Raw genomic sequence first — 22846 nt, 5'->3', positions numbered from 1 at the left:
TTATTATCATTATTATTATTATTATTATTATTATTATTATTATATTTATTTTATTATTATTGTTATTATTATATTTATTATTATTATATTTATTATTATTATATTTATATTTATTATTATTATTGTTGTTATTATTATTATATTTATTATTATATTTTATTTATTATTATTATATTTAGTATTATTATATTTATTATTGTTATATTTATTATTATTATAATTTTTATTATTATTATTATATTTATTATTGTTATTACTATTATTATCATTATTGCTGTTGTTGTTATTTTATGGTTATTATTGTTGCTGTTGTTGTCATTATTATTATTGTTATTATTGTTGTTGTTGTTATTATTGTTATTATTATTATTGTTATTGTTGTTATTATTATTATTGTTATTATTGTTGTTGTTATTATTGTTGTTATTGTTGTTGTTGTCCTTATTATTATTATTATTGTTATTATTATTGTTATTATTGTTATATTTGTTCTTATTAATATTATTATTACTGGTATTATTATTGTTATTATCATTGATATTATTATGGTTATTATTATTATTATTAGTAGTATTAGTATTAGTAGTAGTAGTAGTAGTAGTAGTAGTAGTAGTAGTAGTAGTAGTAGTAGTAGTAGTAGTGATATTATTATTGTTATTGGTCCCCCGACAAAAGGAGGTTGGACCTGTAAATTCACCCTTGTCCGTTCGTCTGTCCGTATTTTTCTCAATAACTATGCCTTGGCGTTTTTTAAATTTTGCTCAAACATTAAACATGATATGAGTAAAAAAGTAACAGAATAGATTTCCCGGGAAAACTCCGGTTTTCCCTCTAAGGGTGCCTTTCTGGGTTAAAATGGCTAAAATTGACACTTTTGTGGTTATTGAAAAAAAAAAAATTGATACCTTGGATTTTTATAAAACTTTCTGAAAAGTTGTAACTGACTAATTTCTATATAATTTTGTTTGTCTATACTTCACGATAACTCTTGGGTGTGCCACAGGGGTTCTTTTAGGACTAATAAAAACATTCCATCTTTGGGACTATTTTACCATAGTTGTCCAAAATTTACTGTGTATGTCTATTTAGCAGTTTTGCATGGTGCTGAACTCAAATTTAAATACGTTAAGGCCTTGGAGACATTTGGGGCTAAATGAGGTGGGGGGGGGCAAATGATGAACTTAGTCATTCTTTTTTTTTTTTTGCATAGTGCAGTACATATGTTAAGGCCTAAAACTGCATCGTTTGTTCATTTTCACTAGGATTTGACGTCTCTTAAGGACTTTTCGGCCTAAACGGGGGTGGGGATGCTGAACTTAGTCATTTTTTATGCCTCGTTCACTGTGCATGTCTCACTTGTTATTATTGGCTCAGGAGGAGCTTTCACGTTATCAAAGATTTCTCCTTGAAACCGGCCTCTGGCATTCCTTGGAAGCTGAGTGACAACAAGTCTCCCCAGATTTGCAGTACTCTCCACCTCTTTCGATAGTATTTGCAAATAATTTGCATTATTGCAACAGCTACTTGCCATTGATTTCTCGTTGGCAGCGGCTATCGGTCTTCACTGGAATTTGAGTGGCAATAAACCTCCCCAAGGTCCCAGTTCTCTTCGCACTTATCCAGCGGAGATCTGGTCAGTGCTCTTTCATCGGTCTTTCCTTCCTCCTTGACTCTACTTGCCTGTTTGGTCTTTTTGTTTAGGGGGCGGCAGTGTATTATTATTATTATTATTATTATTAATAATATTGTGTTATTATTATTATTATTATTATTATTATTATTATTATTATTATTATTATCCTTTTGGGTCAATTTTTCGATATTTGTCGTCCGGAGGGTGGGGCTTTCATATGAGACCAAGTTTGTGAATTTTTGTTCCGTCGGTCAAAAGTTTTTAGCAGACACACAAACATACATACATACATTTTCGTTTTTATATATATAGATATATATTCCAGGTTGAAAAATATCCAAAAATTAAGAATAATTGAATTTCAACAAGGGTCGTTGATAGTGATCAATCAAAGAGAGCAAATATTATAATTTTTATTTTTCGTTGTGTAAAAACAGTCATATCTTGCTACGAGGTGCAGACCATTTCGATCATAATTGATCCTAGCAGGCAAGAAGATTTAAAGATTAAAAAGGGGTTCCAGACCATTTTCAATTTTAGAGGAGAGGAAATATACTTTACCATCACTGGCGAGAAGCAAGATTATCAACTTTTTTTAATTTTTAATGTTCTTATCACATTTTAATTTTATTCTTTATTATTGAGGTGTTTTTTTTATAGTTTCAACATAAAAATCTCGTTAGGGGTGTGTTTTCCTTGATAGAAGCGTTGATTGAGTTTTAATAAAATATAATACGTATTAGGTACGTTTGAAGCTAAAAATAACGCATTTTTACGAAAATAAAACAGATATTTATTTTTGTTTGAAACGAAAATAAATATCTGTTTTGTTTTCGTAATAATGCGTTGTTTTGGCTGAAAACGTATCCAATACGTATTTTATTTTACATAAAAATATTTTAAATATGTTTTATATAGTTCTCTGCTTATATGCATTTTTATTATTCTTGTCAGAAACAGAATTATTTACGGGAAGCTAGATTAAGTGAAAATAATTATTTTAACTTAAAGTTAGATTAATTAAGCGTGTTCAGGAAATTACGTCATTATAGGAAGTCAACGTGGCAAAGTAGGCAGTAAGATCTTATTCTTGCATGCTAAACATATATTTTTAATAATATGCGACACGTATTTTACTATGAACATATTTTATCTGTAAACATTACTTTCTTTCTTATTCATTGTTTTGTTTTTTTTAAATTTTAGTTTAATTAAAGAATCTCCAAGATGGTTGATAAGCAAAGGGAGATTGGAAGAAGCGAAAGAAATATTTATTCAAATGGCCAATATGAATAAAAGTCCATTGCCAAATTTGGAAATCATTGAAAAGACACTGGAAGAAAAAGAGAATCCGGTTAAAAAAGTTGGATTAAAAGAATTATTCAAATCAAAGATTCTTTTAATACGAAGTTTAATCGTATTCTTCAATTGGTAAGAAGAATTCAATTTCGTTTTCATTAGATTTAAGATAAAATTCGTTACATTTGAAAATTGTGATTAACATAGCTAAATCATGATTGTTAATTTTTTTTTAGATGATGATTCATTATTCGTATTATTTGGATTCTTTGGACTATTGTTCTCATCTCGAATGTTATTTGCACAGCGTTTCCGCAGTGACCCGTGGCATAGTGGATAGAGTACTTGATGACATTCAGTTGCAAAAGTTGAATTCCTGATAACCGTATATGGAGGTTAAATAGAAATCATCTACCCCAATGAGACGAACGAAAACTTATAGAAAGAGAAGCATGGTGGAGAGTAAGACGATCCAAATAAACAGCATATACATACGAGGGGCGTGCAATAAGTAATGCCCCTGGCCCACTTCCCATAGCAGTAGAGCAACGAAACTTGGCACAGTTATTAGTCTTTCTTTGCATAGGAACCACCCAGAGTTATGCATTTCTCCCATTTTTTTTAAAAATTGAACTTTACAGTCTCTACCAAATTACTCAGCCAATTTTTGGTGTAAACATTTGAAAATTTACATAAAGTGTATTCAGACATAGGGCAAACTTTTTAATCGGTTTTGGCCGAAAATTTGGCTGCCAAGTGGTTAAACTTCAAAAGATTTTACTTTTGCGATCTCTAGCAAACTATTCAGTAAATTTTGGGTCAAAACATTTGAAATTTTATATAAAGGGTATTCAGACAAGCAGCAAGTTTTTTTTTAATCAGTTTTGGGACCAAAATTTAGTTGTCAAGAGGTCAAAGATCTTTGCAGACTCTACCGAACTCATCCGCCAATTTACGGTCTAAACACTTGAAATTGTAAATGTAGGTTACCTGGACATGAGTCAAACTTTTATGTATATATACATACATATGCACATAAAGTTATGAACAGTATATAAGGCGGAGCAAAGCCGGGCTGAACTTCTAGTATATATATATATATATATATATATATATATATATATATATATATATATATATATATTATTTTTTTAAAACAGTAATCTACTGACACGCGTGTTTCGGAGCCCTACTCCTCTTTAGCGTAGCTTGACTGTTATTAGGACTCGGACCCTGGACCTTATGTATTTCAGTCCAGCACCCTAATCCATTACGCTATAATGCCATAGACGACTTACTGCTTTGTTATTATCGTTCATCTGTTTACATGGTTTTGCTGTTGATTTTTTTAAAACGATATAAAGGTTAACGTCTCCGCCTCGGAGAACCGGTGTTTTTCTTAGAAAGTCGCCCATTTTTTATTTGGATATATATATATATATATATATATATATATATATATATATATATATATATATATATATATATATATATATATATATATATATATATATATATACGTAGTAATTAATAGGGATAAATACTAAGGTAGTAAGATTGTATTTCTAAAAGTATGGTTTAAGGCTCCCAAAATTTATATTAGAATTGCCTGCAAGGACCCATGACGTAGTGGATAAAGTACTTTGTAAATTCATCTATAAGTTATATTGCTCATTGCGGGCGACACTCAAAATACACTGGCGAATTACTAAGAATTTCTACTCAGTCATGGCTGATGGGACGAAATCATTGTACATCTGTGGATTAAATAAAGTGTTCCATTCAAATTTCCCGAATTCGACATAAAGACTCGAGAGTTCAACAAAATACGCAGGGAAGAGGGCGGAAATTACATCGACCGAAACGTTGTGCAAATAAGATTCAGTTAGTCCGAAGAATACAAATAATATACCTGGCCAGTACTATACAGCATTATGATTTTCGGAATTTCGTTCCAATGGTGTAGAAAGGCCGATTTCGCTCTCTGTCGACAGAAAGGTATAGTCCTGTACAGTTCTAGAAAGTCCACCGTCTCTGGTTGTGTCTTCCCATTCTTTGACAAGCAGTTACTTTATTACTAATCGCTTAATTGGCACGGCATAATCGCGCTGACACACCGATTCCCGTTAAATCACCGGAGATAAGCATCGTTGATTCTGGCCAGTACTAATGCAACACGACGTCATGGTCAATAGAGTGACAGGTCATGTGTCACATAAATGTCTTGAAAGGTCTCCGCGCGACCAAATCACACCCCGACTATGGTGTATGTGTATGCGGGGTTGGGGTCGGAGAACAACACAATAGCAACAACCAATGGCACTAGAAATGGGATGACCAACCAGCTGTTTGTGCTTTCGGTATTGTTTTCAGTCTTCCAGGACTTCTTGCCATGGGAATAACGATAAAACAAAGATAGACTTGCAACGTCTCTTCTGTGGGAGAGAGGTTGCAGGGAAGAGAAAAGGGCATCCCCCACTAAGCCACGAAGTCTATTTGAACTCTGTCAAGGCAGGATATGCTTTTTTTAGCAGCTCCTGCCCAGATATGGCAGCAGTATTCCATCCTTGGACATACTTGGCTTTTATACAGATAGAGAATTGCATCAGTAGTGAGATATCTTCTGGAGCGGTAGAAGGATCCCCCATCTTTCAAGCGACTTTGGCAACAGACTTGATGTGCATGTTCCATTTCAGATCAGGATTGAAGGTCAAGCCCAGAAGCTTGTCAAAACATTAGACTTCTCCTAGACGAAGCCATCCATTTCAATTGATGCCAGATGGGGATCAGAGCGTTGATGATGTAAAGATAGGAGTTTAGTTTTAGATGCATTAAAGGTAACCAGCCACGTCTTCCCCCACTGAACCACTCGTTCGAGATCAGAGGAGAGAGAATCAGAGAGAGCTTTGTCATTTACAGCCTTTGATGTGTTGCCGTTGATGGTCGTGTCATCAGCATAGATGTCAACGAATGATTTAAGTATGCGTTTAGGGAGATCATTGATGTTGATGGAAGAGAGTTGGGCCCAGGATGGACCTTTGAGGGACTCCAGCATTAATACCGCAGGCCTCTGATTTTGTCCATCAACCGCTACTCTTATAAGCCTATCAGAGAGAAATGATTTAATGATAGAGAGAATATATCCAGTTATACCGTAGCTGGAAATCTTGCGAAGTAGGCCTTTATGCCATACCTTGTCGAAGGCCTTTGATATGTCAAGAGCAATTGCCCTAGAAAGGAAAACTTTGTCAAGAGATTCACTAATCCTATGAGATATAACCGTTAGCACATCTGCGGTAGATCTTGCAGAACGGAAACCATATTGCGTGTCACTAAGAAGGCTATTTCTGCTGAAGTGGTTGACTATTTCTCTATTTAATATTTATTTATATATATATATATATTTGATTTCACTTTGTTCGTTTATATATATATATATATTTATTTTTATTTTATTTATGTATATTTATTTTTATTTTATTTATATATTATATATATATATATATATATATATATATATATATATATATATATATATATATGTATAATTTCGCTTTGTTCATTTCTTTTGAAATTAATTTTTTGTTTTTCTTATTATTTTGACTTCAAATTTGCCTCCAGATGACCCGGCTTCGAAACTCACGTTTGCCTCTTGAACTGTTCACCGCGTATATAATAATCTTATTCTTTTATCCGGGCAACGCCGACTACCTATGCTTGTTATCCGAGTTTTTGTTTTCTTTTCTTTATTGACAGGGCAGTCATCAACATGGTTTACTATGGTCTCATGTTTAACGCCGGATCGTTGAGCAACAACCTGTATGAAAGCACACTACTTTCTGCATTGGTGGAGATCCCGGCTTATACAACGTTAATTTTCACTATGGATCGTTGGGGGCGAAAACCTCTCTTCTGCGGATCCACCATCTTCTCAGGCCTCAGCTGCATTGCATCTGCGTTCGCCAATATCTGGGCTAAAGGTCGGTGAATACAAACTATTTTATGAGGAAGGGTTCTAATAATACTCTTTGACTTTCTGCCTGAGAGTCCGACGATATTTTTTATGTAGAATACCCGCTACACAAGTAAATCTGTTATTGTGGTGACTGCAATGAACATAGTTATAGATTATGGTTATCATAACCTTCAGTGACATTAATCATTTTAAAGAAATTAACGTTTGAAAAAGAATATATTTCAGTTTCTTCGTACGAGCTTGTGACCTATTTGCCTTAAAAACGGGCATAAGTTATAGCCCGTTGATTTTTATTTTTTTTATTTGCGGACTCTTATCCTCATTGTCATAGTTGCGGTTTTCACGTTTCGGTCAACAATTTCTTCGCCCTTTGTCAGAGGAATAGTTGCCTTCTCTGGCCTTCGTCAGAGGAACAGTTGGCTGAAACTTCGTGAAAACAACAACTATGAAAATGAGGATAACAGTTCACAAATAAATAAAATAAATATACAAATTACTCATCTAAAAAAATTCCAATAATAAAATAATATATCCGTTGATGGAGGAGTGCTTCATGACAAATTGACGGTTGAATATGGTTGAATTTGTACTCATTTATTTCATTAAATACTAATCCCTATTAATTCTTAATTCTACAACCAACAGATACCACAACACTTAGTTCACTACACTTCATCATAACAAAAGTCCATGCAAAATTTCAGTCAGATCATCCCAGTACTTTCAAATAAAAATGACATTGACAGAGTGGCTAAGAGAATATAAATGTTATAAACCTTTGAATTTTACGTAAGTATCGAATCTGAGCAAAGTCGCCATCTTTAATCAAAGGAAGTAAACAACTGCCTAAACAAAATGGCTACTTTGCTCAGCATCGATGTTGATGGTAAAGTTAAAGACGTATACTATATGCTGACCAAAAACATGTTGACCAGAACATGCTCATGAATGTGTAGCGACATATAAACGCTTATGCAAAACAAATAAAAGGTATATATATATATATATATATATATATATATATATATATTAGACATTAAGACGAGATTATAGATAAATATATATAAATACTCGTTCACATACACTTTTTCATGATAAAGCTAGAACCCAGAATTAGATGGAATCGCGCAATTGCATCGACAACGGACAACGCCAGGCCCAAAGTGGGTTTTGATGTATTGCATCTCATCAGTGACGTGCTCTGACATAGGCGCGAACCCAGGTCGTACACATGAAGTGTACAATACTAACGACCTAACCGTATGGGCCACGGTGCAATCTATTGACTATACATATATTAGACATTAGCTGTATCATGAAAAAAGTGTATGTGAACGGATATATATATATATATATATATATATATATATATATATATATATATATATATATATATAGATAGATAGATAGATAGATAGATAGATACTCAGCATAATCACGTTGACATACCGGTAATTCACTGGGAGAGATGCACCCCCAGTTCTCATAAAGACACGCATCTAAGAGAAGGAGACTCTGATGTAAAAACCTGCGTTGTGTTTGAAGGCTTGTCAATGCAGGAATTATTCAGCCGTTGTAAGCAGATAAATAAATAAAAATTATTATTTACGGAAATGTGTCACAAATGAATAGGTAAAAAAAATAAATTGTTCTTGACGAATTTCCAAACTGTATTTTCTTTTGAAATAATTTATGTTTCTAATAGTAATTTAAATAATCTATTTAATATATTTAATATTATTATTTATAATTTAATATTATAATATTATAATTTATTTAATAGTAATTTAAATAATTTATGTTTGTAATAGTAATAATTATTTGTAATGGTAATGATTGCCAAGAGTGCTTATATGTTGTATACTCTTTAATGTAATGACGACATATATATATATATATATATATATATATATATATATATATATATATATATATATATATATATATAAAAGCGGCACTAAAACTAGTATGTTGTATAATAGAGAGTATATAGCGTGGTCGTATATTTACGGATATATATGAACGAATCTATTTAATATGAGAGTTTTTTAATAGGGTGTGCCGTGCCTCTAATCCGTGTTCAACGTGTGTACATGTAACGTAGTTCGTTGTGTGTGGTGTGTCTCTGATATGCTGGGCAATTGTGCATAAAGGGAGAGCCTAACTTTCAAACACAGAGAAAGGTGCACCCGCGTCTGTCAATTGAGGTATGGAAGCACAAAATGGATACAAAATAGGTACAATTTTCAAATATATTTTATGTTAATTTTTTCATCCCTTATAATTAAAATATATAAAAATGTGTAAACATTTATATCAATTTTTTTTTCATCGAATATCTTTTCAAACATGTTTAATGGATACAATACTTTCGCTTTTTAATATTTTTTACAAACATATTTACTTTTTTTGTTTAGTTTTTCAAATATAACTACCGAGGAGTACCCGGCGTTGCCCGGGTGTTTGGAGGTGTGTGTGTGTGTGTGTGTGTGTGTGTGTGTGTGTGTGTGTGTGTGTGTGTGTGTGTGTGTGTGTGTGTGTGTGTGTGTGTAGGGGGAGTAAAGAATAAGCGAAGTAATAACTTCTTAAAAAATAGGAAAAACAAAAACAAAAACAAAAACAGCAAACGAACCTAAAACTTCTTTTTAAAAATCGGAAAAACAAAAGCCAAAATAAAAGGAAAAAAATGAACGCGTTCGGAAAAGCAAAAAAAAAAACAACAACAAAAAAGGAAAAACTGAACGTGTTCGAAAAAAAAAACCCAGCGAAAGTGAAAAAATGCTATAAATAAAATTGTTTCAATATCTGATAACTCGGATTGAACCTGCAATCTTAAGATAACGACGCTGTTACTTTATCCATTGTGCTACGAACGCGTGGGCGAATGTATATCGGCTTTTATAATATTTAAGCGAATACAAGGTACAACGTCTTTTGCGCGTGTTGACGCATGCGTAGAAGCCATCTTGTCATGAAGGAACGATTTTTTTTCACCCCTCCTTGGAGAAAAGGGTCTGGTTGAGGGTGAAGGATTGAATGTTTTTAGCCAATTTTTCTATATTTGTCGTCGGAAGGTTCGGGCTTTAAAATGATACTGATCTGGCGAAAATCCGTGGCCTCTGTCGAAAGTTTTTGCGAGACATACAAACACACACACAACCACACACACATTTTCGCTTTTATATATATAGATTACGTTATTATATACTTTATTTAAATATACTTTATTTATTTCACTTACTTGATTCGTAGTTATTTTGTTGTTTGAATTTTATGTTTATGGCACATGTGAAGTATTCACATTTTAAAACTGTTAAACTATTTTCTGTGACATATTCATCTTTTTTAAACTGCTAAAACTGTAAAACATGTGACACATTCATAGTTTTTCTTTCATATTTCTGTACATAAATATATATTTTTTAAATATTTGAATAGTTTGACAAAATATATAACATATTAACTTAAATAAACAGAGTTTTATTTGAAAAGATATGCGATTAAAAAATTAATTGATAAAAAGTTTACGTATATTTATATATTTTTATTATAAGAGGGTGGAAAAAATAAACATAAAATATATTTGAAAATTGGATCCATTTTTTGCTTCCATACCTCATTTGAAAGACGCGGGCGTCAGTTTAAGGTGTGTTTAAAAGATAGGCTCTCTCTCTTTACATACAATTACCATCTGTTGAGTATATATAAAATTAATGACAGAATATATATCAACACATACAGTACAAGGGACAAAGCACAGTTCTATGGGGGTTCACATCGTTAAACAGGGAAAACATACCTTGTCATGTTTGGTATTATTTTGATAGCCTTGAAAAAGCTAAAAAAAAAACTCATTCCAAAGAAGTCTCGGTTGTATTTTCAGTAGTTTTATTCTAGATGTTTCCTTATTCGAAAGTTGAACGCTGTCTTAATATTTACATCTTATCGACGTTGACACGACAGCTTTCTCTGGTATTTCGAGCCATTATCGACCGGTTGCCAGCTCGCCCCTTCTCGATTGTCTTTCTCAAACTCTGACTCTCAACTAACTTAAACCTACCTGCACAAAACATCAAATGACGTAATCAACATTTATCACTCGTGACCATCACGTGATGTCTGTAACGTATTCTTGTTTATCTATCAACTTATCAATACTAAAATTCTTGACTCGTTTTTAAATTCCACTCTATCAAATTAACATTCCTGGTACATTCCAATGTTAACATTCCAATTTACAAACATACGTTCAAGTGACTCAGTGTTGCCCCAGAACCAACAAACATAACAAAAGTAATAGCGACAAATAGAATAGACAAGGGATGACCAATGACCACGATTAACCCCACACTTTTGATGATCTTGTGCCTAATTTGTGCAAATTTTAATATTTATATCTTTTTATATAAATAATGCAAAGTGTAGTATCTGTTCTGATACTACGCTTTATTGTTTCTGTCCTTGGTCGGTGAATGTGAAATCCTTTTAGCAATGTCAGTTTTTGTTCTAAATCAAAGTGCTATTTATTTAGGGACTGACTTTTCCATATTAAAATAAACAACTTTTTTTCAACGCCTCTATCCATTGCACTCCGAAACGTGATAAAACAATAACTAATAAAAGTCATCAAAAAAAGAATGAATGCACAATTCATTGTTTATGTTTTTTTTGTTGTTTTTTTTTTTTTTTTCAGACATTAAATGGCTGTCTCTAACACTTGCTCTGTCGGGAAAGTTCGCTATTTCGGCCAGCTTCGCCATCGCTTATAACATGACAGCGGAATTGTTTCCGACGGTTGTGCGCAATGCGGCTATAGGGGTCAGTTCGTCCGCCGGCAGACTAGGAAGCATGGTCGCACCCTACATCACTTTAGCTGTAAGTTAAACACAGATTTGCTTGGAACTTTTCTGACCCTATTTCTCTTACTATTTTCAGTTTTTATCATCTGTTTCTAGAAACCAATCCAGACAAGGTATGAAACCATTTGATTTAATGATCTAAATAAAATAGTAAAAAAAAAAAAAAAAAAATGTACGTCAAGATCAAACGCTAGCCAACAATAAGCATTTTTAAATTATTTTCATCTCATGAATAAGTTGCTGGAATCTGTGTTAAATAGAGAAGTAGTCAACCACGTCAGCAAAAATACACTCCTCAATGACATGGAATATGGTTTCCGTTTTGCTAGATCTACAGCAGATGTGCTAACGGTTATATCGTAAGATTAGCGAATGGCTTCCTTTCTAGAGCAATTTCTCTTGACATATCAACGGCCTTTGATAAGGTATGGCATAAAGGTCTACTCTACAAAATCTCTAGCTACAATATAGCCGAAAATGTCATCTCAATTATCAAATCATTTCTCTCTGATAAGGTCATAAAAGTAATGTTTGATGGGCAGAAATCAGAAGCTCACAGTATTAATGCTGGAGTCACTCAGAGGCCCATCCTGGGCCCAACTCTCTTCCTGATCTGCATCAATGATCTTCCAAATCACATTCTAAGATCATTCGTTGACATCTATGCTGACTACACTATAATCTATGGCAACACTTCAAGGCCGTAAATGACCAAGTTCTCTCTGATTCTCTCTCCGCTGATCTTAAACACGTGGGGAAAGAGGTGGCTGGTTACTTTTAATGCATCTAAAACGAAGCTTCTATCTTTACATCATCAACGCTCTGATCCCCACCTGGCATCAATTAAAATGAATGACTTTCGTCTTAGTGAGGCTTCATGTTTTGACAAGATTCTGGATATCATCTTTACTCCTGATCTGAGATGGAACACGTACGCCAAATCTGTTGCCAATGCTACTCTAAAAATATGGGATCGTTCTATTAATATCCAATAGATATCTCACTGCTGATTTCAATTCTCTACCTGTATAATAGCTAAGTACGTCTAAGAATGGGGTACTCCTGCCACATCTGGGCAGGAACTGCTAGAAAGACCTTATTCTGCCTTGACAGAGTTCAAAATAGACTTTGTAGACTAGTGAGGGATGCCCTTTTTTCTTCCCTGCAACCTCTTTCTTACAGAAGAAGCGTTGTGAGCCTGTCTCTTCTTTATCGTTATTTTAATGGCAAGTGCTCGTCTGAGCTCCAGTCTAGCGCCCCCTTACCTGACTTTCACGAAAAACACTCGTCTAGTTGAAACCACTATCGATAATTTCCTCCACTCTTTATCTGTGCCTAAACCTAAACGTAGATTCTATGAACAAGGCTTTTTTTAGAACTGCACACCTGTGGAACAAAGAATATTACTAATGTCGAAGAGTAATGTTTTTTACAGAGTAATTGCTCTAGGAGTAGTGTCTCTGGTAAAGTGCTTCCTTGGAGGGGGGGGGGCTTTGTTTTCCTGTTATTGGGTAATGGTGATAGCTTCTGTAAAAGTTTCTTCCAAGAGTAAAGTTTACCAAGGGCAACGTTTTCAGAGCGTAGTGCAAATGTTTCAAGAGCAACGTTTTTTTAGGCTAATGTATTCCGAGAAGAAAGTATTCTGAGAGAAATTTATCATGAGACTAGATTACGTGAGAGCAAAGTATCCTTAGATGTTTTCTGAAAGTTAAGTATTCTAAGAGCGATATATTACCGGAATATATTGATCCCAACCATAGAATTATATTTTATTTCTTGATTCGGCATTAAATGACACATAGATGTTTGATATCCCGTAAAACAAAACTAAATGAATAACCACTATCCTCAAGTAACTTCTTGCCTTAATAAGTGATAAATCCTTTGCATATAAAACATCCAACTTTAACTCATGTATATGTTTTTTTTATCAAAAAAGACAATTTCTTTAACCTAATATTGTTACGTTGTGTGTATATGAATATCTTTCATAAAAACGTACATGTTGAATAGTAGGGTTTATATTTTATCTGTATATTCATGTACGTGTAAATGCGTGTATGTATGTTCGTCGTATCATTTAGTTGATCGTCTAGTGTGTATATTTTAATATTTATGCAACAGTTGTAACAGGAAACGATTGACGTGTACGTACCGAAACATTGTAGACATACAGTTCATTTTAACAGATGTAAATAACACAACAAATACCTGAATTATTTACGGACATTTATTTTCATGATCCGGCCGGCAAGTTTTTATATCTTGGCTGCCTGAGGAAACGCCGCCCCCTGCGCCATGGAGAGACCAACTCCCCCCTTGAGTCGCCCGTTCTATCTTATGTCCAGCTAACGACTGACTAGAATCTCCCCAAATCTACATCTCATTACGTGTCTCAGACCAACAGCTGATGTAACCTCAATTTAGTTATTTATCTTTGTAGCGAAATTATTATTTCCTGTCAATCACTTTTTCTCAATCTAATTGCTTATTTTCCTAATCATAATAATTGATCTAGCGATCCGCTGTCGCTCGAATAAATTAATAATAATAATAATAATAATAATAATAATAATAATAATAATAATAATAATGTTTTTACCCTTGGCCCTGCTTGCCACAGCTAACACAGATACTGCGCTATGGTCACAGCTAAAAGGTCACAACATTACAATTTTGCATGACCATTGCATTCATTACCCAAACTTTATACACTGCAAAGAATGCTTTAAATAAACTACAGCAACCCTTCATATTTTCTGTTTTTGCAGGGCACACTATTGCCAACTAAATTCGGAAATGCCATGCCACTTTTCCTCTTCGGTGCATTTGCGTTAGCGGGCGGATTACTATCACTGATGTTACCAGAAACACTTGGACGGAACTTACCGGAAACAATCGAAGACGGAGAGAACTTTGGCAGGTAAAGAACCCAAGAATTTATTGTTTTTACCTTTGCTTGTCGTGTATATCGTTTCTTGTATGTTGTTGGATAAGCAAGCAAACGTGCATTATTTGCAGTAGTCAGACTACTGTTCTAAACTTCACTGTTATTCGCACAACTTTTCGGCCGGTGTAATCTCCAATCTTTTTCGGGCTCGAAAATCTTTAAGCGGAAAAGAGGGGTCTATGTTGAACTCGGTAATCTTCACGGAATTTCGAATAGAACGCAGTATTTAATCCAGGGCCTTGTTCCGTCAGCTATAACAGAATAGACGTCTTAAGTTTTAGTATCGGCTGCACTGGGAATTGAACCTCTAAAATCTAGAAACCTTTCAGTCAAACTCAAGATTCTGCGCAGAGTTTCGGACGGAACCATTTATTTAACCAAAATTATCAATGCAGAAATCCTCATCTCTAAAATCCAGAAACATAAAAACCAAGAAATATTTACTAAATTACGATTACAAATGAAGCTAGAGATTGTTCTTATACGCTAACTTTACAGTGATCACGTGACGTTTCTCTTGAAGATCGAATGCAGTATCGGTTTCTTATGTTCTTATACGCAAAAAACGTCTTAACCATAGAAAAAAGCTGTTAGAGACAGCAGATGTAATTTTTTTTAACTTGGACCCCAATTTTGACCCCTTAACATTTATTGTTGTAGGGTCAACTCAAATTAAAATGTTTGACCCATGTCCAAGTAACCTACATCTAAACTTTCAAGTGTTTAGACCCAAAATTGACGGAGGAGTTTGGTAGAGTTTGCAAAGGTCAACTCTGTAAAGTTTGACGTCTTACCAGACAAATTTTTGCCCTAAAACTGATTTAAAACACTTGCTGCATGTCTGAATACACTTTATGTAAAATTTCAATTGTTTAGACACAAATTTGGCTTAATAGTTTGCTAGAGACTGCAAAGGTCAGATGTTTTGAACTTTGACCCCTTGAAGCCAAATTTTCAGTAAAAAACGGTTAAAAAGCTTGCCCTATGTCTGAATGTACTTTTTGTAAAATTTAATGAATATGCAGCTATAGCCTGAAGTGACGGGTAGTGATCTCACTATGAAAACAAGCACAGAGACACAGACATAGCAGCGATGACTGTGTCTTCCACTACTTTTTGATGAGAGGAATGAGTTTGGATAACGCATCTGTCTGACCAATTTTACTGTCTGATTGGTACTTTATAGAAAAGTCATAATCTAAAAGTACAGTTGCCCATCTTTCCTGGAACCAAAAATACTTAAGAGCTTGTGGTCTGTGGTCAGAGTAAAATTATGTCCATATAGCATTTTGTGAAATATCTTTACCGCACAGATAATTGCTAGGGCTTCTTTCTCAATTTGGCTATACTTTCGTTCAGTAGGCATCAACGACTGATGCATGTGTAATGGCTTTTTCGCTTCCATCAGGAAAAATATGTGATATTACTGTTATGATTTCATAGTCTCAAGCATCCATCACAACAGTAATGTCTAATGATGGATTGTAGTTTGTCAGCAATAGATCAGAACTAACAAGTGTTTTGATTTTCTCAAATGATTCTTTGCATCTGCTTTACTAGTTCCATTTGGTATCTTTTTGTAAAAGATTATTCATTGCAAATCTGAACCATTTCCATTTTCAAATGGAAGGTTTTGCCTATATTATTAAAAAAAAAAAATTTTAAGGAATATTTATTATTTGACGTCTAATGCGTATTGTTAAACTTTTAGAGAAATTGAAATTATCTAAATTTTCAGGAAACATTTCTATCCCCTTATAATTTTTTAAAGTTAAACAAATATAGCCCACCATTTGGTTCAGTTACTCTTAGTTTCTGCGTTCTACATTTTAAAAAAAATTGGTTAATTAGTTTCGGCAGGAATCAAATACATGTAGGCCCTGTCGGTGGGGCATTAGAATACGCCGACTGCCCCCCTGCAGAGGGTAAAAGTCCCTCAATGGGGGTCCTGGATATGACCTTAAACTATATCCAGTGGTGAGGGCCCCAGCTTGTGGGCTTTGGGGAGTGTGGAGCGACCCTTTAATTACCATTGCTCCCAGGTCCACTCTGACCCGGAGTGGTAGTACCTGTTAGGGTCCCAACTATGGGTTAAATGGAAACCGACGTGAAAACAAATATATTCTATTAAAAAAAATTTTCTTCAAAATCTTTGGATTCGGCATTAAATAACCCGAAAAGGGTTTATATGCCGTAAAACAAAAACAACCAACCAAACCAAATACATGTAATATGTAAACATATACGTATATCTAATTTTATATAGAAAAAATTAACGTATCAACGTTTTAGATTTTAAAAACCTGACACAAAATTGTTTTAATTAATTTGATAAAACACGGAAATAGATATGATCATATCTCATGCAAAATGAAAAAATATGACAGAACATACAACACACCTACATTATATATATATATATATATATATATATATATATATATATATATATATATATATATATATATATATAACATATACATCTTTCTCTCTTTCTCTATCTATTTATCTATCTCTATCTCTCTACATATACAGTGTTGCCCACTCTTTTTACAAGAGAATCATCACTTATGAAAGCTCAGAGGCCGCTCGAGGATAAGTGTTAAAGAGTATATGCAACCAAAATGTATATTTTTAATAAGTCAAATTATCTGTGTTTTAATACGATAGCGTGTGTTATTTTGTGTGTTACGCTTACATCTTTTTTCATCCGAATGGCTGTTGTTTGGTTGTTATGGTCTTTTGTTTCTTATAATAAATAATTTTACCAAGGATTTTTCATAAGTTTTGGTTTCGGTTTCGATTATAGCTGAAAGCAATCAAGTTACACACACACACACACACACACACACACACACACACACATATATATATATATATATATATATATATATATATATATAGAGAGAGAGAGAGAGAGAGAGAGAGAGAGAGATGAGCTCTAACTCTTTAGCCAATCTTCTTTATTAACCAATATACAAATCTGGAAATACATGAAATAGAAGAGTGGTTTCTGAAGAGCAACATCATGTATGCCCCCCCTAGTCTTTAAGACATAAAGACAAGTATGTAAGATTTCCAGGTAACCAGTTAAGCTCAATGCGAATGGTCCATCTGGGCATGAGAACTTAATAAAATGTCTTGATACATGAAGTAGATTTAGAGATTTAAAGTCTATTTCAGTCTACACTCAGTCGGGCAGGTGGGTGCGAGAGGCGGGTTGACCGACATAGAGGCAACGCGTCCACTGGCTCTTGTGTGCTGTCTGGGTCAGGCAAAGACACCGGGTGCTCCTGTAGGCCGGGGGCGTTGTGTGGCATCAGACCCCGAAGAGCCATAGGGATCTTCTGTTTGTGCTCGCCCGCTGGTTTCTCCGTAGTCGCGGAGGCTGGTTGAACAACTGCTGGGTCAGGGTTGGGAGGTATGACAGTGGTATCTGCTGGGTGTTCCTTTTGTTCGCGAGGCTCGGAACGTGTGTTAGTGAGCGGTGTTGGTTGGTTTGGCTGTGGCTGTTCGGCTGCACTGCCGGGGGTGTGGGATGCAGGCATTGATCCGGGTAGCCTCAGGAGTGGGGAACTTTCAATCACCGGTATGTATTTCCGCAGGAATTTCCGGTTTCGCAGCATAACGCGGCCAGAGTCGTCGATGTGAACAGCGTATTGGTCGAATTGTCGGACCTCCACGACAATGCCAGTTTTGTCCCATTTCTTGGGGTTAGGTCCCGTTTGGGGGTGGATCCTCACACAGTCACCAATGACTAGCAGTGGCAAGGGACGAGTGTGTTCTGTGAACCGCTCGGAGATACGCATGTAGCGGTTGCTGTGTGGTTGGTACTTTCCGGGGTGTATGGGTATCAAATCCCGGATTGGCCTTCTGAATACACATATAGCCGGAGACAACAAGGTATCACAGTCTGGAGTGTTGAGGTATTAGAGCATGGCTTGCTGGAATGCGTCTGTGTTGAGGGAACCGTCAATGTCAGTGTTGTCCATGTCTGTTTCATCACTGATACCATATATTACAAACATGCGACGTAGTGCTGTTGACCGTCTGTTCAACTATTGGCCAGTTGGTGTACTTGTCAATGACGACAAGGTAGTGTTTTCCACAGAATGTGAAGTAGTCCGCGGCGATACACTGGAACGGGTATTCAGGTAGAGTCGGAGGAGTTGGTGGTTGGCTTGGGTTCAACGGAGACATCTGATTGCATGGAGAGCAACGAGAGCGCATTTCGGTGATAGCGGGGATCATTTCGGTGAGAAGAGTGCAGCGTATGGAGCACCTGGTTGCGGAGAGTTGGCGGGATGATGATTCGTTCCATACCCCATCGAACTCGGAGAGGTATTGTTGAAATTGATGGTAGGGTCAGATGTCATCAGGGATATCTGTTAGGTGATCAGGGAAGCCCTGGTAGATGGCTTCTGTTAACCTGATTATGGATGCATCGCTGGATGTGGCGACGCGAACATCATCCCACATGATCGATTTGATCACTTTGATGGCGATGCCTGGGAGCTTTATGGCATCGATTGCCGCAGAAGGGACGTTGGCGATCGGGCACAAGATGTTAAAGATGGCAGTGGCATCTTCTGTGGTCGGTGCTATTCCAGCAGAGGGTGACTTTTGACATGTCTGTCGGCATACGCCCTCAAAATTCCACATTTGGTGCATGTGTGATTATATGCCGGGCATGGTTCGCCCATGGCCTGTGGTGCCACAGTAAAGCTTGGTACCTTAGGTGGTGTCATGGGCCGTTTTTGGTTTGTTGCGACGCTTGTACGAGCTCGCTGCGGTGGCTGTAACTGAGGTAGGAGTCTCAGATAAGCAGCTTGCAGAGTGCTTGCCACTCTCTTTGGCTTCGATGACATCCGAGGACATCTAATCAGATGTCCTTGTCTTCCAGTCCACGAATGAGAGTGTCTTAGATCATGATGTCGCTGAAATCGACCTCCAGGGCACACGTGCATGTCTTCTTGAAGGTACAGACACTGGCCTGTCCACGGAGGCGCGCGGCGTACATCCTCACAGGCTCATCACAGTCCTGGTGAGTCTGTTGAAGTTGGAGACAAACAATCATGATGTTCTCTTGGCGAACTGCGAGGCTTTTGATGTTCCTGAATATGGTCTCTTCGTACTTGGTTGTCAGGGCGCCAAAAGTCCGTGTGAGGTCCTTTCGAAGACTGTCTTTGCAGTATTCAAGGAGTTGGTTTGTGACATCTGTGCCCGCGAGCCGAGTCGCAGCCTTCTGCTCTATCCAGCGCAGCTTGAAGTAGGACCATTCCTCACTGGTGCCACCTGCTGTGACGATCGGCCGTTTCACCCTCTCCGCTTTAGGGGCGCTGGCGGCAGGAGCTGAATGTGCGGTCTGGTCAACCGGATGGGCTATGCGAGCGTGGAGGTCAATAGACTGAGCAAAATATTCGGTAGGATGTCGCCTGATCAGGTGGTCTCGCAGTCAGGGGCGAGGAATGGAATGTCAGGCATTGTTGGCTTTCGGTTTCGATTCAAGCTCACGCACCCAAATCATATAAATATATTTTTTTTATTTTGGAAATCGCAACTTTATATATTATGGCCAATTTCCTTAGGGGATAGAAAGGATCAGTGCGCCGTACCCCTGATTGGTCAGTACGTGGCCAAATAGCACAGGGGAGAGGCATTGATTCGTGGAAGAAAAAAGTTCCATCTATTTCTGCTACATGGTGATTTTACACTCCAATATAAATAAATTATTGTTGAACTGGTCACTTAAATAATCAAATCCGGCAAATCATTATCATCATTCATTTGACATTCACGACCTTATCCTCGAGCGGCTTTTGTGGCTTGATATATGATAAGACTTATGTAAAAAAAAAAAAATAAACAGAAAAACAATAATCGTTCAAAGTTATCCAGAAAAGATTAAATGTGCTGACGCCTTAATACTTTTCTCCAAAACAATGAATAACCTATTCAGAGACGGTCAAATATATTTTTAAAAAAGACAGTATTCAAAGACATGAACTACTACTTTACCACTGGACCCAAGTAGTGCCGGTTTAGGAGAGTTGTGGTTAGTTATTGCGCAACCCTTGTCTCATAATTACACATGCAGCTACTCTTAAGGGTGCTATCCAGTGTCTTTCGAGAGTGAAAAGCGGCTTCCATTTCATTCCAATTAGTAAATATGAGGAGCGTGCAATAAGTAATGACCCTGACCCACTTCCAGTTGTTTGATCTAGCTGAAATTCTGCATGTGCAATGATTTATATCTCTACGGGTTATGTGGCAAATTACAGCTCTGAACTTATTGTGGTTTCTGTTTTACTGGTGTTTGAACTGAGTCAGGTGTGAAATGGAGCCTGTTGACTGTCGAGCAGTGATCCGGTTTTTGTATTTGAAAGGACGCACACCACAGGAGACTTTTGATGAAATGAAAGAAACTTATGGTGATAATGCCCCATCATATGACCTTGTAAAACGCTGGCATCGTGAAACAAACATGGTCGGAAATCTATGGAAACAGCTCCCAGACCGGGTCGCCCCCACCTTCTGCCATTGATGAGGCATCTGTCCGTCAAGTTAAAGCTGCTATTTTGGAAGATCGGCGCATTACTATTCGCCAAATAGCCCAAAATGTCAAGATTAGTACAGGGTCTGTGGAAACTATCATTCATGACCATTTGCATAAAGGTGTCTGCCAGATGGATTCCCAGGTTGCTCACACCATTCCAGAAGCGAGAATGCGTCGAGTGCTCGAGGATGAATTTGGAGATGTGCCAAGAAGATGAGTAAAAGTTTTTCAAAAGACTGATTACACAGGATGAAACCTGGGTCCATCACAATGATCCAGAGACCAAAGCCCAGTCAATGTAGTGAAAGCACTTGGACTCACCACCTCCAAAGAAGGCAAGAGTGCAGCCCTCTGTTGGCAAGGTCATGCTCACAGTCTTCTGGGACCAGGACGGAGTAGTGATGACAGATTTCCTGGCAAAGGGTACCACAATTACAGGAGCCTATTATGCTTCACTTTTGAGGAAATTAAGGGAAGCTATGAAAATCAAGAGGCGGAGCAAGATCAGCAAAGATACCCTCCTCCTGTAGGACAACGTTCCGGTCCACAACTCGCATGTCGCTAGATCAGAAGCACGGGCGTGTGGTCATGAAATCCTTCCCCATCCTCCCTACTCTCCTGACCTTGCACCCTCTGACTTTCACCTCTTCCCAGCCATGAAGTTGTTTTTAAAGGAAAGCATTTCCCAGATGATGCAGCCTTGATTTCTGAAGTCACCTCGTGGTTGGAGGACCAACCTGGGGTGTTCTACAAAAACGGTCACCGGAGCTGCATCAAACGGTGGGAGAAATGCATAACTCTGGGTGGTTCCTATGTAGAGAAAGACTAATAACTGTGCCAAGTTTCGTTGCTCTACTACTGGGAAGTGGGTCAGGGGCATTACTTATTTTCCAGCTACCTTGGCAAGGGATTTGATATACGTGTTCCATTTCAGGTCAGGAGTAAAAAAAGCCATTCATTTCAATCGATGCCAGATTGGCATCAGAGCGTAAATGGTGTAGAGGTAGAAGCTTGGTTTTAGATGCATTAAAAGTAACCAGCCACCTCTTTCCCCATTGCACCACATGCTCAAGAACAGAGGATAGAGAATCAGAGAGAACTTGGTCGTTTACGATCTTTGATGTACTAGCATATATTGTAGTGTCGTCAGCATAAATGTCTACGAATGATATAAAGAATGTGTTTTAGAAGACGAAAAGATTGTTTATAAGCAATGGCGTCATTTCCTTGCAAGCTTTGAATTTTTTTTTTCTCCTTACTCGTCGGTTAGATAATTCCGACAAAGCATTTTTATTTCAATAATAATTTCATTCACATCGGATATCGTACGAGTCATACTTTTTGAAAATCACCGAAATGTTTCTTTTATTTCTCCTTTGAATTCGGTAGAAATGTAAATTTTTACTGCGTTTGATACATTTTTGTTGTACATTTGTTTTTGTTTTTTGTTTTGTTTTTGTTTCTTTTTTGTACAACGAATAACGAAACGCCTACAAATCAAACTTCAGTGATTGCAGTCAAAGTCTTGTGCAGCCATATTGAAATTATGACTCAAAGGAAAAACTATTTTGTA

General features: G+C 36.4%; 1 protein-coding gene across 1 annotated transcript in view; it reads left to right on the top strand.

Annotated features, from left to right (window-relative positions):
- Window positions 1-22846, top strand: part of LOC145263298 (organic cation transporter protein-like) — an 89159-nt gene that overhangs the window by 64935 nt on the left and 1378 nt on the right. Inside the window, exons 6-9 of the mRNA XM_080120378.1 lie at window positions 2840-3064; window positions 6689-6912; window positions 11602-11783; window positions 14539-14690. Coding sequence (XP_079976504.1) covers window positions 2840-3064; window positions 6689-6912; window positions 11602-11783; window positions 14539-14690 — 783 coding nt within the window. The remainder of the gene's footprint in view (window positions 1-2839; window positions 3065-6688; window positions 6913-11601; window positions 11784-14538; window positions 14691-22846) is intronic.

Source organism: Euprymna scolopes, chromosome 38 (genome assembly GCF_053919585.1).
Source record: "Euprymna scolopes isolate OS-2025 chromosome 38, ASM5391958v1, whole genome shotgun sequence".
Lineage (NCBI taxonomy): Eukaryota > Metazoa > Mollusca > Cephalopoda > Sepiida > Sepiolidae > Euprymna > Euprymna scolopes.
Note: the sequence above shows the minus strand (reverse complement) of the source record. Positions and strands in the feature narration are given on the sequence as shown.